This window comes from Aulostomus chinensis, chromosome 16 (assembly GCF_037954235.1).
Source record: "Aulostomus chinensis isolate RoL2024-O1b breed Wild chromosome 16, RoL_Achi_v1.0, whole genome shotgun sequence".
NCBI classification, from domain to species: domain Eukaryota; kingdom Metazoa; phylum Chordata; class Actinopteri; order Syngnathiformes; family Aulostomidae; genus Aulostomus; species Aulostomus chinensis.
The window spans coordinates 21,335,005-21,348,621 of record NC_141335.1 but is presented as its reverse complement, the minus strand read 5'-3'; the positions used below and the strand labels follow the sequence as shown (position 1 = coordinate 21,348,621).

The 13,617-nt window shown below is 42.2% G+C and overlaps 1 protein-coding gene across 8 annotated transcripts in view; it reads left to right on the top strand.

Moving 5' to 3' along the window:
• The window catches only part of cpeb3 (cytoplasmic polyadenylation element binding protein 3), a 40,352-nt gene that overhangs the window by 1,280 nt on the left and 25,455 nt on the right, over window positions 1-13,617 (top strand). For 3 of the 8 annotated variants that reach the window (XM_086180364.1, XM_086180363.1, XM_086180366.1), the window contains exons 2-3: window positions 2,061-2,959; window positions 9,370-9,523. In XM_086180364.1, coding sequence (XP_086036490.1) covers window positions 2,061-2,959; window positions 9,370-9,523 — 1,053 coding nt within the window. Of the gene's footprint in view, window positions 1-354; window positions 485-1,750; window positions 1,793-2,060; window positions 2,960-9,369; window positions 9,524-13,617 lie in introns of those variants that run through there. The other 5 variants (XM_086180368.1, XM_086180369.1, XM_086180367.1 and 2 more) reach the window with 3 other exon arrangements.

Genomic DNA, 13,617 nt, shown 5'->3' with positions numbered 1-13,617 from the left:
TTTGGATAATGAACAAAGTGATGCAGAACACTTCTCACTGCAATTTTGTTCATATCATAGACTACATGAAACATATTTAAATTATTTGAATTTATTACAGCATTCTACTTATTCTTTAATGCAAAACTGATCCAGCCAACCTCCACAAACGTCAAATCAGTTGCTGGACTTCTTGCAAGTAAAAGTGTTATGTGAAATAAATAAAGATGAGTCGATGACTTGATTTGTCTTGTTATTTCCTGGAAGTTAAATATAGCGCAATTTGGTCAGGTTTCAGTACCAGTCAATTGCCCAGCGTCTGCATAGTGAGAAACTACATCTCCCTACAGCCTTCGCGGCATCATCCATGCGCCGCAGTCAATCAGCTGTTGAGGCAACTGCTGACTATCTCGGCACAAGGGTTGCTCGCTTGCCATATCTAAACCCAGACGAGGGAAACAGAAATATCTTTATCTTCAGAGTCCCCAAAAGGTGAACGATAAAGGTAATTCAAACTTGACGATGGGCAAAGAAGCGCTGCGCGTGTGTGCATGCTGGTTTTGGTCGTTTTGTGGAGGGGGGGGGCACATATGGATTAAAGGGGATTTCAAACCAAGACAGCTTCATGAAATGTATCGCAGGTCTCTATCGGTGCGATAAATTGGCATTTGAAAGGTCAGGTTTTACTCTGTCGGAAGAGGGCAGGTGAGGGGGGGGGGGCATTAGGCTGCTGATTGTGCTGCTTTGATGACCTTGGAAGCGCAGCTCTTGGAGGAGAAAACACGGATTAACGGGCAGGGTGTGTGTGTGTATGTGTGTGTAATGCAGGCTATTGCCATTACCTTGAAAGTCCCATCTATATTACTGTCATCACACAGCTGAAATTATCCAACATGTCATTCTGTTTCATTTGTTGCAAAGTGGCTGTTGTAATGAAAGGCCCCAGTGGATGTTAGCTGCCCTGCAATGGATATTTATCATTATTATTGCTTTAAATCTTAATTTTAACATATAGAAACGTCGAAGTAATTTACATTTCCGTCGGTTGTATTTGCTCCACCTTTCAGGCATTTATATCATTCATAGTCTGATTTTTTTTACGTGTTAAATTATAAGTCTGGGTGTTAAATTTGATGACGTGAATGTGTTTGCTTTAGGATTCGAAAGGAGTGCAAAAGTCATAAGAATTTTTTTTTGGGAGGCGTTTCCTCTGAAATGCAAAGTGAAAGCTTAGGCTATTTTGCATTAAAGCCTCAAGTCGGATCATGACTAAACCACACTAGTTGTTTGCTATGATAATAGCTCCTTATTTTGAATTCATTTTACAAGTGCGCTGCTTGCGTTATGTCACTGCAAACCACTGATTCCAATGCGGACCTCGGCAGAATCTCCGTGCGCTATAATAAAATCCCCCCATCATGGATGATTTGTACTGCGACTCGCTTTATCTGATCTTTAACATTATTTTTCATCGCAGGACATCATAAAATATCACAAGTGGCCCACATTTGAAACTGAAAGGTTTAGAGTGAGGGAACTTTGTGCTGTCAATCTGTATCGGGTGTTTCACCTTGACTGCAGCATGAAAAAAGGGGGAAAAAGTGTGACTTTACTGGGGATGGAGCCTAACTTTAATTTTGACCGTTTTTTTGGTCAAGGTAGAAGTTTCTTTTAACCTTGCAGAAGGACAGCTGTATTTACTGACGTATGCAAATGACTATAGGGGAGGTCCTTGAGCTAAAAACACACACTAACTCAGTTTGCAGCTCCGGAGTTCCTGTGTGGAAGGAAAAACGAGACGTGGCGAAATCTGGTGAATATCTCCAGCCATATGCTCCGTCCTTGTGTGATTTGTGGGATCTATATAGTTTTAGGAAGCGGATTTTCTCAGCTTCATTGTCTATCCTAAATGAGTGATTACGCATTCGCTTTGCAACTGCCTGGTCCCTCCAACATCATATCCTTGTCGGAGCTGTCCGGGCGCATCCGCTGCTCCAGCAACCCGGCGAGGAGCCCGGTGTGTGATCTCCTGAATAACAACAATAATATTAACTCCTCGTATCTGTTTCCCCTTATTGCAGCTCAGCAAACCATGCAGGATGATTTACTGATGGACAAAAACAAAGCCCAGCCTCATCATCAGCAAGATCCGACGCAAATAGACCCTCCTCCCTCCACCCCGACCCCGTCATCGGAACCCTCTTCTTCTTCACCGGGGTCGGAGAGCCCGTCGACCGGGAGCAACCAAGCGGCGTCAGCGCTGAACAGCTGCAGCAGTAAGGACAAAGTGCCGATGGAGTCGCCGATCCTGCCCGGTTTGAACTTCCACCACCAGCCGCAGGAGACCGGCGGCTCCCTCTCCTCCCCTTCTTCCTCGTTTGGGAGCGCTTGGTCCACGGGGAACACAAACGCCGTGGACGATAGCTTTTTCCAGGGAATACCCTCGGTGAACGGGACGATGCTTTTCCAGAACTTCCCCCACCCTGTTAACCCGGTCTTCGGGGGTAATTTTTCCCCGCAGATCGGTCTGGCTCCTCAGTCTCAACAGCATCAACAGCCGGCCCAGCAGCAGCAGCAGCAACAGCAGCCCCAGAGAAGGTCTCCTGTCAGCCCAAGCCAAGGCCCCTTCCCCCCGAGAAACGCTTATCAGACCATCATGAACAACAGCAAGGGGTCGTCGTCTTCTTCTGCCCCGTCGTCCGCTTGGAATAACCACCAGAACGCCGCCTGGAGCACAGCATCCAACCCCTGGAGCGGGCTGCAGGCAGGCAGGGACCCGCGCAGAGCGGTGGGCGTCGGTGTAGGGGTCGGTGTGGGGGTGCCGTCACCCCTGAACCCTATCTCCCCCATGAAAAAGCCCTATACCAGTAATGTAATTGCACCTCCCAAATTCCCAAGACCCGGTCCCCTCACCCCCAAGCCCTGGAGTGAGGACGGCGTCTTCAGGACTGACAACAGCAACAACATACTGCCTTTCCAGGTAAACATACCTTCAGTTGAAGTGGTGCTAGCCTAGCATAATTGCGTTAGCCTGGGTTTAATCAATCTCAAAACTCTGATGTGCATTCATTTTCGACCCCGCTTCTTAATTAATCAAAATATAAAGTCTTTTAAATGTCATTGGTAGCTATAATTTGAGAGGAAGACATAGGTTGAGACAGAGTGAACCACATCAACGTGTCAGCCTCATTAGCCTAATATGGGTGATTTAGCATATTCATGCTACGGCTATTTTTGACTTAGAAATTATTTTTTTACCTGACTATGGCAGTTTTTCCCTACATTACAACACATCGTTGTGTTATAAGTCTATGATTATTAACTCAACTACGTGACATGCATTGACATTTTTTTATATCGATATAATCCCTTGAAACATATGCTAGGCTACATTATTAAGCTTTGTCGACACCGGTAGTGTCAGCATGACAATTTCAGTGCTTCTGTTTTGTGTATTAGAGGTCAAATAAACAGAAGGACAGCGAATCCTAGAATTTGTCTCCCAATTTTTCGATGGATTATTTTACTCATTAAAATTTAACACTGACACACACAGACATCCTTCTTAAAAAATAGTCCTCGTTCGTATGGTAAATAATAAGGGGTTTCATTTATTAACTTTGCCAGCCTACCCTCCGTGGGGTTTAAAGGACACATGGTGCATTCAGGTGCTCCTTGAACGTCTTTCACTGTGTCTGAGATGAAGGAAATACCGCTTAATAGTAAAATACTGGTCAGGAATTCCGTCAGCCTAATTTTATAAATGCTCACAGCTTGATGTTATGGAACAAAATACAAAGCAGAGGAAATGTACATCAGAGAAGGTTTTTAGGTTGCACAATACATTTCAACTTAATGATATTGTTTCTTGGAGTAAAAGGAACAAATATGTAAATACCATATAATCATTTTTATTCAATCTTGTGCTTTAACTTGGCTCCGTTGGTCTTGCACTAAAATCTCAGAATGTAGCACTTCTCTGTCTCTATTTGTCAAGGTAGTTCATGAGCTTTAAAGCAGCGTTACAAGACAGTACTTGAAGGCAACATCAATAGTCTTATTTCATTGGCTCGGGGTGGGGCAGAGGGCGGGGTTTTGAAATGGAAATGAGTCTTGGTCCGACCAGGAAGGCAGACCAAAGACCTCGAACACAAGAAAGATCCTACATTCTAATAATTAGAAGTGATAATCATAGGTTAAGGTTTTTCTTTTGTTTGTTTGGGTTTTTGTTTTTGTTTTGTTTGTTTGTTTGTTTCCAAAAATACAGGTGGTGACATTGTCATATATTTCCGCTTTGAGTTTGCCCCACAACATCAAAGGTAATAATGAAATGAAGTCACATGATCACCATACCTTTCAGTTTTCTTCCATATGGTAATACAAGTTGACAGAGAACAGGGCAAGGTTGTCCGGCTTGTTGTGTGAACGAAGAATGAGCCATGACAGAAATGCAAATGTTGCCGAATTTTTTTGGTGCATTTGAAAATAAAGGAAAATATAACAAGTGAAGAAAAATAAGTAAGAATACTGGTTCATACTGTTGTACTTACTAAGGCTTTCTATCCGGTCTAAATTCTTGCTGGTGTTGAACGTTGCTTTGGACAAAAGCGTCTGCAACATGAAATTGTAGAATTGTAGAATGCTGGTTTGATTAACTGATAAATTCAGAGTAGACTGACTTTGACTTGTTTATCACTGACTGGCTTTTTCACATGGCTACTCGTACGTTCTCCGTTCATTTATTTATGCTCCCTACAAAAAGAGCCATTATAAACACCTATCCATGTACTCTTCCTTTACATAAATACGTTAACCTGCTGCAGAAACATGGACTGCATGGGTTGACAAAACACAGCCTTGTTCAGGGTGAAAAGAGAAGCCTTCTGAGGGGATATTTAGTTTTGGTGTCAGGTCTTCAAGGCTGTAAAGACCACTTCTCTCCAGAGAAGCAGAGTCAAGTTATCGCCAGAAGATAATATCCAAGGGCCACAGATCACACTGGTGTCATGTCATCACCACCAATACTGTGAGGTATCATTATCAAATAAAAACAAAAATATGCATTAGAAAATAGCCTTCAAATGGCTTACTGAATCAGTGTTGTTTCAAAATGGCAACAATTACATAATATTAGATTGCAAATTGACGTCAACCAGGACTGGAATGATACTCATTATACAAGAAGCTATGTCGATGGTAGCCACTCGGGGAGCCTGTGGTTCGGAGCTAAGAGCTAACCTCACTAGAGTCTATTATGCCCTAAAGTAAATATGATGTTAATCATGTCCTAGTTAATCCATCCTAGTTAAGCATTTTAGCAGGCTAAAGTTTGCTAAAATAGCACCACGTAGAAAGTATAGCGGAGGCTGTGAGAGGTTTTGCATTTTGACATGATGAAACTACATATTATTGATACATTAAAGAAGAACTAAGTTATTCAAGTGATGTGAATGTATGTCCAAATTTAATGGATAATAATTTCATTCCCCAATACAGAAAGAGCCAGACACATGTAATGGCAGGTGACGGCTAACAACAGCGAAGGGGTCCAGAAATGTCACACGCATTATCACACACATTATCCAATATAATCCACATTTTCTTTGTCCATTTTCTTTATTCATAGATGAGGCCCTCCGTAAAGGGGACAGGGATTACACCAGAAGATGTGCTCGAGAGTTTTTAAACTGACATTGTTGGACTCTTTTGCTTTTGTTAGCCAGTAGTTGCTATTTGAGCCTAGCTAAATATATGTGGCTGGCTCTATCTGCATTCTGGAATCACAAGGACATAATGCATGCAAAAGATACCACCTATTTGTAAGTACTTGATGAAAGAAATGAAATGCACTTTTGTATTGAAGTATTGCTATATAGTTATGGTAATATATACCAAATAGGTATGGAGATATTTCACTTTCCATTCAATGTCACTAGATTTGCTAAAATAATGAAAACTGGAGCTTAAACACATAAATATCCCGTAACCAAACAATTGCGTCACTCATTTTGCACTACTTGCCCGTTAAAGACCCTCACCTTTCAAATACCCCATCCAATACTTTTATGGTATGCAGTATAGAGTAAACAATTCCTTGAAGCAAACTGGCTTTTAAACAGGACGGCTGTCCCCATAAGATCCATCATATGTGTAGCATTATGATTTATAACCTGTAGAAGTAGTCTTATCTGTGTTTATCATTCTGTACATTTGGAATCACCTTTAGCCACCGCTTGTGAGTTCATGGCTCCAGCTCACACCTAGCTGCTGAACAATTACAGCCGTAATTGGAGAGGAGTTATCACCAGGATGCAAAGTCAGGGTGCCACATGTCAACCAGCTTGTTTACTGAAGTGAAACTCAGTTAAACTGCTGACCCAGGCAGTAGGCAGGGCGCGCGCACACACACACACACACACACACACACACACGCACACACGCACACACACACACACACACAGATCATGTGGACAGCCGATGACAGGTGTACTTGTTGTGATTCTGTTGATCTTACTCAGTATTCTTGGGATGCCACAGATAAAACACAGGCTGAAATGTTGGTTTCTGTGTGCTCTGATATGCGCTCACACCGGCCCACTGTTGGCTGCCGCTTAAAGGGTACGGAATGTGTGGAATTCAACTTAACATGTCAGTGTGAGGCTCAAGACACGGAATCACATGAGTGTCTTGGGAAGATACCCCGATTTAAAATGATGGTAGTGGCGATGGTGACGGGCCTTTGTACTCACGATAGCTTTACATCTCATCAACAGTTTCGGGCAGGCAAATGTGTGTGAGGGTCATGCAAAACAGCAGGGTGTGACCAGAGTCTTTTACATCGGGAGCTAAATGTCGGTTAACTTGTTTTCCAGTGTCTTTATTGTTTTTTTTCTTCTCCTAAACCTGCAATCTTTGAACATTTTACCTTGGCATAACTTTCAGATAACCCAGGTTTAACATTGTATGAAATTAAATATGCTACACCGTTGTGGTATATACCTAAAGGCACCGCCATCTGCTGTCAGCGACAGATTCAGATTCAGGAAAAGGGAAGCATGTCAGCTCATTCCATCTGGGGAAGTTCTCATCAATGCCTAAACATGAAGGTTAATAATGGCGCACTCAACCACAGATAGATAATCAGCATGAAGTTTGAAAATCGGCGCGGCGTCATCTGAAGGTCTTTCATCATGTGCTTTTTTTTCTTCTCACCTTTTCAAATGTTTACCTTCGTCACAATTTTTTTTAGGTTTATGAGGCAGACACGTCAAGCGTTGTGACACATGAGCACTTGAACCCCTTTAACTTTGTGATGGACATTTGTTTTCCTTTCACATACAATAGTTTTAAATGTACTAGTATGAATAAATGATTAATTTGCATGTCATCCTACTCAAGTGGCCCATCTCATCTCCCATCTGTGTGTATTATGTATGTTTATATAGTTCAAGTTTATGCAAAAGGATTATAATTTAAAGGTTCACATTTGTGCCAGTTTTAATTTTGATCAAACATTTAAAAGTTGTCTACAATTTTTCATAAATTTTAAGACTCAGTGCAATACGTAATGTTCGTATGGGCTATATGTGCATTTATGACATTTAACAAAAGAGAAGATCATATGATTAATTGACCATCTGCCTCTAATAAGTCAGCACTCTACCTCTCTTCATCAAAGTATGTGTAACAAGTTGTCTCTAAACTCATCAATGTGCTCTTATACCTGGTTTATGGTGAAGATGAGCTACAGTGAAGCACACTTTTTAGGCAGCTCTTAGGTTCCTTATAGTGTGTTAAAGCAACAGTAAAGGCTGCATGTATACACATATCGTCTGTTTAGATCACTGGACAAGAGTCAGCTCCCCCCCCCGCTGTGTTCATCCACATGTATCAGAGAGGAGGGCAGGGGGAGGAAACCAAAAGCTCAGCGTTTTAAGTATTTACCATTTGTACCAAGTGGGCAGATTTTTATCTACGTGGCGCTGTCGGGTCCAGAGTGGGGGGAATAACACTTTTGAATGCTCAGCTGAAAGGGCAACAATAGCGTTGGTGTGCAAACAATGCGGCCCCGGCTCGGGCAGCGGACACAGGACACAGCTGCCAAGCCTGTAGACTCCAGCTCCAGCACGGCGCTCTCAGGCCTCACCTTTGGCACACATGTCGTTCTCATGAATTCATTCACACACACTGAGCGGTCGTTTGACCTTGAAGCTTTTGATGTCGTATTGACTATCCACTTCCGCACTGGAGTGGACCCGTCTCTCTCACAGGATCAGGAAATGAGTTCTTAGAGGTTTTGTGAACCTGGCCAGAATATGTTGCCAGTGATCTACTGTAGCTTCAAAACCAGCTGCATCAGATAGAACTGGGCTCCTGCCTCTACCTTGATGAACAGCACAGTGTTTGAAATCGTGAATGCACACTTGAAGCATCCTTTTTGATTTCTCGGAATTGGCGTTCATTTGAAATGAAAGAAACCCCTGACTGACTGAAACATCCAGTGACATCAGCAAATGCATCACAAATGTGTGGTAACTGATGCTCCACACGCACAGTTGATATAAACTGATTTTAAATTCGAACAGATGACAGCATCGTGCCCTTCATTTTTAACAGTCTGTCTTAACAACTCAAACCAGCTCTCTTGCTGTTCTGAAGTAAAACCGAGACCTGTCTATACATGCTGGATGTTACTAGTCATCTGCCCTCGAGCAAGGTAACAAGCAGCGCTCCAACAGCTGGGCTAACTGTCATGTTGAAGTTTGCCTGTTTTTGGAGGTTGTTGTTCAGATCACCATCTGGGTCAATGCATGGATTTTGTCATGTTTAACATAGTGGTGGTCGGACAAACTTTTGCCCCACACAAATGTGTTGAAGCTAGTAGTGGGGCATCATTGGTATCAGCAGATGCTGGGAATCTATTAGTATATCAGTTTTGGTCCAATGAGCAGTTCTGCTTCAGTTTATTCATTTTAGTTATTGATGGGTTTTTTTTTGTAGTTTTTATATACAACAGATTATGAGGAAACAAGGTTGTAAATATAGGATTTATTTTAAACAGATAATTCAACATCGGTATCGGCGAATGGCCAAATCACTTATGAAATATCAGCATATCAGAAATTGGGGACATTTTTTTTTTAATATCATGCATCGCTAATCAAGCCTGTCGGGCCTTCCAAGTTTTGATACTTTGGTACTATTTTTTTAAAATATGGAGCCAAATTCTCTGATAATGATACAAAAGCAGTCCTAATACTGTGATTCCACATCCTACCTGTGTATATGTCCGCTATGGAAGCTGAGTACGATAAAGCAGGTACAGAACTGCAACAATGTGCGTTTTTGTACAATTTGTATGACATGAGTGTGTCCTTTTCTGTGTTGCAGGACCGGAATCGGCCCTTCGATGCTTTTAGCTTGCACTCTTTGGAGAATTCCTTAATGGATATGATAAGGACTGACCATGACAAAGGTAAACCACACCCTGCTGGTGGCCCACCAATGACTATCGCTGATATTATATGGAGGAATCATTTTGCAGGTTAGGAATATTCATATGTCCATGCTTATTTGGGTTGTTTTTCTCCTCGCTATCTTTGAGTACATTTGCTTTTATTTTGCAGTATCAGGCAATACCTTCTTATCAATCTGGGTTGGATATTCATGTCCTGTTTGAATAATTCATACAAGCCTTACCTGCAAAATCTTGCATAATTTGTGTGTATTGGACCGGATGTGCACCAATGGTACACTTGCTTAACTTCCTTTGTCCTTTCATCTTCTTTCTGCTGACCAGTATCACTGAATGACCTCTTCTTGTTGATTTGTCTGAGTATGTTGTGACCTTAGATAAGCCTTATGTACAGTTTTTTTTTTGATATTTATTCTTTAACTTTGATTTTGTGTTCATTGGTGCGTGTCTGTGTGTCGATGATGTGCAGATACAGCTTTTCGAGACAGTAAAATTCAGAATCAAACCAGCCTGTATTGTGTTTGGTGGCATACTAAATAAAGACATCTTCCTACTCGCCCTGTTTCACCATGTCCAATGTAACTCAGGCCATCTAAGACAATATTTTTGTAGCAGAGGTCACGTGTCTACTGTAAAAGCTTTGGAACCAGTCCCTCAAATGGGGCCCTGTCAGGTTGGGTGAAGGCTTTCTATGCACCCCCAACCTCCCATCTTAAACAATGGAAAGATGGGTGGGAGGGGTGTTAAATGGGCAGGGCATGTCGCTTTCTCATGCGTGGAGTCTGTTTTCCTAATCTTGTCCTGAAAGAGTATTGTACAGCTAAATGGCCATCCTAGTTCAGCCCAGATTTAGTGGAAACATATTGTAACATCCCTAGTAATTCAGAACAGCAGAACGCAGGCAGTCAAGACCAGAGGTACAAGAACATTTCTGCGTCGCTCTATTCTCATTCCCCAGTCTTGTTGTCATCAGGACAAGTGTGGGTGTGTGGGAAGCTACCATGCTAACCAGAGCAGCTCCACCCTGCTGGCACACCTACACACTGGCTAGCTCCTCAGTCTACTATAATCCAGCCGTTGCCTCAGGAAACTAGAACCATGTCAAGGCACATTTTGTCCCAGCGAACCCAATATGGAAAATGTGTTTGACAATATTGATTTAAAATTGGATGCAGTACATGCTGTGTCTGGCAGTGGACAACAACCAGAACATGACCACGCGCAAAAAAGTCAAGTTGAGGTCTTTTTCATATCCTGTTTCTTGAATTTCCCTGACATAAATGAATCTTGAGTTGCGAGTAGAAAATAAGCATCCAGTAACTCATCATCATCATGAGTGAGAGTTCTGTATCATGAATGCAACCAAGTGTGTTATGGTATTGTTAACAGAAAATAGTTTAAATGCATAGAATTATCAACTATCTATATCCTGCACAAGGTTGCAGGGAACTGGAGCAAATAAAATAGGGACAATATATATATGTACTGTGATAAGAATGGACGTGGTTCAAACACCACCGCCAAGAGTATGAAATGCATTTAATTTGCCTGGTAACCTTGTCAGACAAAGCAAAACCTGCTGGGGAGTTAACCTTATTGATCCTTTTCCAGAGCCAAAAACACCAGAATTGAGAAACAAAACCTGGCTTTTTTTCTGCAATGGGAAAGAGTTAATAGACGTTCATTCCCAGGTCAAATGACCATGCAGTATTAATGGGTATTTATCAGGGAGAACCCATCAAGTTTGGGGGGGGGGGGGGGGGGGATTAGTCATACTGCCACCTGGTGGCAACAGGAAATTACTTTTTTCTTTTCTTTTCTTTTTTTTTTACACTGTAATGCACTCCGCCTGGTGGTTAACCAGGTCCTTCTGGACCACATCCCAAGTTCACTCACTTTAGAGAAGGTGTGCGCTTTCTATGTGCATTCTTGTCTGCTTTGTCACGCCAGAAACAAGCAGAAAGGCGACTCTTCCTCTACGGACTAAAGGAAAGGGATCAATGAGCAATTTTTAGCAGGTTTACTGGGGTTTAAAAACCCTACATGTACGCAGGTATGTGCGGTGATGAAGGGGTATAATATACTGTAGGTCATGGTTGCTCACCTGAAGCCAAAGATTAACTGAAAAAAAACTTCATTTTTAAAGGCGCAGTAGCCTGTTTAAGCCAATTTGAACTGTTGTTGGAATCTCACGTTGTGGCTTCAACCTGTGAGCTGAAAACCACCAGTCAAACTAATTAACCCAGTAGGCCCAGTTTTAGCATTCCCTGCAGAATGGCTCCCACCCACAGCCATCCCATCACTGACATTTCTTGCATACTTCTCATTGTGTTTTGGAATAGTTGTTTTTCCTCGAGTGTTTTATGAGTCACTGTGTATATGTGTGGGTTTTTGTGTGTGTGATAGAGAAGCACTTGTACTGTAATGCGAATGAGAATCAGTGGGTCTTGTGATGACAGTGTGAGGTGACCCCACCCATACAGCTCTTTTTCCTCTTCAAGGCAGGGAGGTGGGTGAGGCCATCTTGATTCAACCAGTTTTTTTTCTTGTTTGTAGACGAGTCAGCTTCAAAGGATATGTGTGTGTGTGTGTGTGTGTGTGTGTGTGTGTGTGTGTGTGTTGTTTTTGAGAGAAACACTTTACTCTTGAGATCCTCTCAAACTTTTTAAAAGCTCTTTACTGCTGTGTGAGAGGAACAGGGCTGCAGGGACATCTGAACAAATGGGCCTTTTTGGAAGCACTACACACACGCACAGACACACACATATACACGAACCCATGCACACACTGATCTACATCTCATTCTTCAACTGGGTCAGTCCTGGCCAATACAGTGACAGCCCCCATACGCACATAACACACATGCCATGTGCACACATCGAAATTATTTCCAACATGTATATCAACTGTGACATTCTTGCAAACGCTTTCATCTGACACTCGTTCTGGTTGTCCCTCATCCATGTCTCTGGGAAAGACAACTCAACAGATATGATACTGTCTCTGGGAATACACACGCACACACACACACACACACACACACACACACACACTTTCTGTAGTCACTGAGCATTCAATACTCTAACGTGTCAATAAGGGCCCTAAGTCCTCATGTAGATCCCACTTCACCTTCTCTGAACACACGTAAACACACACACACACACACACACACACACACAGCCTCAGCTGGTCTGGCTCACATGATCATACTCATGCATCAGTTACACTTTGCGTTTGTCTGTGCGCATGTGTACTAAGAGATTGCAGCTATTAAGAACTCTTTTCACTTAATAGAATCAAATTAGAGCTTTAATTTTTCATAATTCCTTGTTCAATGAACATTTTGTAAAATATTTCTCCATTACATCCATACAGGATGGACTGCTCCTATGTTGCTCTCTTTTACCATTAAGAGACAAATTGCATCACGATGTTGTTTCTCACACACACTTGAGACCACACAATGACGACATTAGATCCAGATATGCTTCTGGATAATTCCCAAATCCTGACTGTTCATGAATTTAAATTCTGACAGCCAATAAAATTTCATCATAATCCTGCAACAGACAAACCAACCAACGCTGGTTATCACACTTTCACCTTGGTGAAGGTAATAACATTTACACAGGGTTATGTGTCAGAAATGTGAGACCAGTTTTGTGGACTGTCAAATTGATTAATGGACAAACTGATTGGAGGTGGTGGCGTACTTTGTTCTGAAAGCAAGTTTTACTTCACACACAATTGTTTTCATCCATTTTTACAGGCCGCTATCTTCAGACGTCATCTGTGATGTGTTGTCCCAGTCTGTATAAAGCTTTTTATAAAAGATAGCAGGTGCCAGCAGCAGTAACTGTCTGCAGTTGATGGGGTGAAGATACTGCTGCTGTTTGACTTTGTGCACTTGTTGACGAGAGCATTGGTCAATGGATAGGAGTTGACACAGGTTCTTATCAGGGGGAAAACAGGAGGCACAGCACAGGTCAGATGAGTTGCTGTGTGGTAGAGTAAGGTGCTCAGGTGACGGAAGGAGAGGTTGTTTTACCTCTCTAATTGTTGGAGAGTCCATCTGTTGCACTGGCTGTCCCTATGTGAGTTAAAGTGAAGGTGTGAAGTGTTCTGAGAGGTGTCACACTGGCTTAACCTGAGGTGAAAAGGTC